The following is a 2,945-nucleotide window of genomic DNA, read 5'->3' as shown; positions in this document are numbered from 1 at the left end:
ATTCGGTTCTTTCTGGGGACTGAGGGGTGCTGAAGTGTCAGAATTCCAATTTCCTCCAAACAGTCACTCCCAGTCACACACTCTGACGCTCTGCATCTCTCTCACACAGTCATTGTCTAAGAGCTTACTTTTTCCTCCTCTCTCGTTCAGCTATAAACACTCTAATTTTCTCCCATTTCCATTCGTAAGGTCCCACACTCTACTGAAATCGACTGTGGTCTCACACTACAGTTCTGCATTGCCACCCAGCCCTACTCCTCTTTTCTCTTCTCCAAACCAAACACACACTCTTTCTCTTCACATGGAGCTTCTAAGCATTAGAAAAGGGGGAGAGGAAGAGAGGGAGTAAGAGAGGGTAGAGTTCGAGAATTGCGGGCCCCTCCTACTTTCCGGAGATGCTCCAGCCCATCCCTAAATTGTGGGCCAATGAGGGTGGCTCATTCACAACATATGCGATCCTTCTACAATAGGTAAGGAGAGGGAGACAGAGAGAGAGCAAGAGATATATATATATACAAGGAGTGAGAGAGAGGGAGAAAGAGTGACTGTGTTTGGGGGGGAAAGATGATGAGGAAAGAGAGGGCAGAGTAACAAGGAAAAGAGGCAACAAAGTTAACCCCTGGGGATGAAGTGCTGACAGAGGAATAGAGAGATGAGGAGATAGGACTTGTGACAGGGACAGACAACCTGCACAGGAGAAAAAGGCAGTAGGAGGCTTTTGAACAGTGACAGGATCCAGGATTTGGAAACACAAAGAAACATTGGAACCTCCTCACTTGATCAAAGCTGCTTCTTTGAATATCAGAATCCAAAGAGAGTGTGACAAGACAGAAATCTCTACAGGTGTAGTTGCAGACAGGTGGACATTCAGGCATGTTGCCTGTGCTTCTGTTTCTCTATGTGGCTGGAGGAGTTTGGGGGTCTGTCCCCAGAGTGTGGGGGTACGGACGGATCCAGGACGGACAGGGACCGGCAGCCCCGCTGTGCCCATCTCCGTGCCAGTGTGAAGAAGATGGGATCTTCATCATGGTGGACTGCTCCGAGTTGGGACTATCGTCTGTGCCGACCAACCTCAGCCCTCTCACCACTTACCTGTGAGTACCATGCTGCTATTACAACAGTTGGGGAGTTCCTGCATGTTGTTATCTTGTCCCATTCACCTTAACCTCTTCACCTCCAGGCCTCTCACTTTCTCATGTTTCCTTGACCCAAATCCTCTTTTTCTTTGTAATTCAGCCATCAAACTCTTTCCTCTCCAAACATCTTCACTTCCTTTGCCAATTTGTTTCATATGAACAATAAGAAATGTTCAACAGCTAGTCTTATAATTAGCAAATGAAAAAATGCTAGTCAAGCTGGGAGATCTCTTTAAAAAATAAAGCAAAAGGCAACTGTCTCTTGGATGTGTGGCCAGGAAACAACAGCAGAACCCGCATGTACATAATACGGACAGGGCCAAGAGGGAACATGTGTGTCTGTGTCTGTGTGTGTGTGTGTGTGTGTGTGTGTAAAAGAGAGAGAGAATGTGTGTGTTGCCCGCTATGACAAAATTACTGGACAACTTCTTTCAGTATCAGGTTTCTGAGCGCCAACTGGAGACCGAGCATGAGTGTGTGCGCATGTGTATGCCTTTGTGTACATGTATGCAAGTGGGTTTGCGTGTGTGCAAGCTGCAAGCACATGACAGAAGCATGTGTTTGTGAAAAAGGAAGTGTGTGAACACAGATGTCTGAATGTGTGTTAAATTCATTGAGTTTTATATCACTAATCTGTATCTCACTGTTGTTTGACACCAAACATCAATGTTTACACAAATCCATATTATTTTTATCCAATTTTCTTTTTCCTTCTTTTTTTGGCTTGATAACCTGACAAAATTACCTAATTGAAGGACTGTGACCGCATTTCTAAATAAGATTAGTAAGTATGTGTTTGACAGGCTGGCTAGAGAAATGGCACGTACTGTTAACACAATTAGAAAATGATCGTAAACATTACTCATTAACAAGGTTTTTTCCGTAATGAGATGCAGAAATTAAGCCCACTTGACCACCAGAATTTTTTACAAACCATTAGATAAACTTTAGACTTAACTGATGTTAAAGACATCCGATCCAGCAGTTTCTTACACAACCCTGCTATAGCCAGATATTTCAAATTGCTTCACTGCGGACGTCTCTGAGGACAGATTAGAGACACTTTGTGATAACTGATATTGAAGTGATAGAAGTCTAATCCAGGAAACAGGGTGTGATAGAGCAGTTGCTCACTTGGGGCTGTACAACTATTACATGAGTGGAGAGATAGAATTTAGAGGGAAGGAGGAAAGATCAACAGTTTATGTAGAAAGCAACTCTAAAAGAGACACATAAAAGACTACTTGAATGATCCCCGACTCTTCAGCTGTCTTGGGAACCTACGATGGCCAGATTTCACTGTGTTCTTTCGAGTGCTAAAACACATGTAGAGTTTATGAAAGTGAAATATGGTCTCTCAGTCAATCCAGGAATCCCTCTACCATGTCACAAAAGACAGCACATTCACATATACTCACACACAAGGAAGGATGAATCTGAGAGGGAGTGTGCTGAAGCTTTCAGTCTTCCACCAAAATAAAAACAGTGATGACCTGAGACCCTCCCTGTGAAAGTCTTCACGGCTCTTAACTGCTCCACTACAGCCACATAGAGACAAACAGACACACAGACACACACACACAAACTCATTCCCTACAAACACAAGAGTAATTGCTCATTTCCCCTCGTTACCTAACAGTGGAACTAGACCAATTAGTGAGTTTGAGGGCTGATTTAGAATAAGATAAATAAACTCAGGGACCAACCGCACACGTCCACACAGACAGACAGACAAACACACACACATAAACACACACACACACACACACACACACACACACACACACACACACACACACACACACACAC

At 43.8% G+C, this 2,945-nt stretch overlaps 1 protein-coding gene across 2 annotated transcripts in view; it reads left to right on the top strand.

Annotated features, from left to right (window-relative positions):
• The first annotated feature begins 333 nt into the window (after positions 1–333).
• LOC117947623 (leucine-rich repeat-containing G-protein coupled receptor 6) overlaps positions 334–2,945 on the top strand; it is a 39,978-nt gene continuing 37,366 nt past the window's right edge. The window contains exons 1-2 of one of the 2 annotated variants that reach the window (XM_034876724.1): positions 334–345; positions 604–1,094. In XM_034876724.1, coding sequence (XP_034732615.1) covers positions 874–1,094 — 221 coding nt within the window. In that variant the 5' untranslated portion in view covers positions 334–345; positions 604–873. Of the gene's footprint in view, positions 346–373; positions 1,095–2,945 lie in introns of those variants that run through there. The other variant, XM_034876723.1, reaches the window with a different exon arrangement.

This window comes from Etheostoma cragini, chromosome 7 (assembly GCF_013103735.1).
Source record: "Etheostoma cragini isolate CJK2018 chromosome 7, CSU_Ecrag_1.0, whole genome shotgun sequence".
Classification (NCBI taxonomy): domain Eukaryota; kingdom Metazoa; phylum Chordata; class Actinopteri; order Perciformes; family Percidae; genus Etheostoma; species Etheostoma cragini.
Note: the sequence above shows the minus strand (reverse complement) of the source record. Positions and strands in the feature narration are given on the sequence as shown.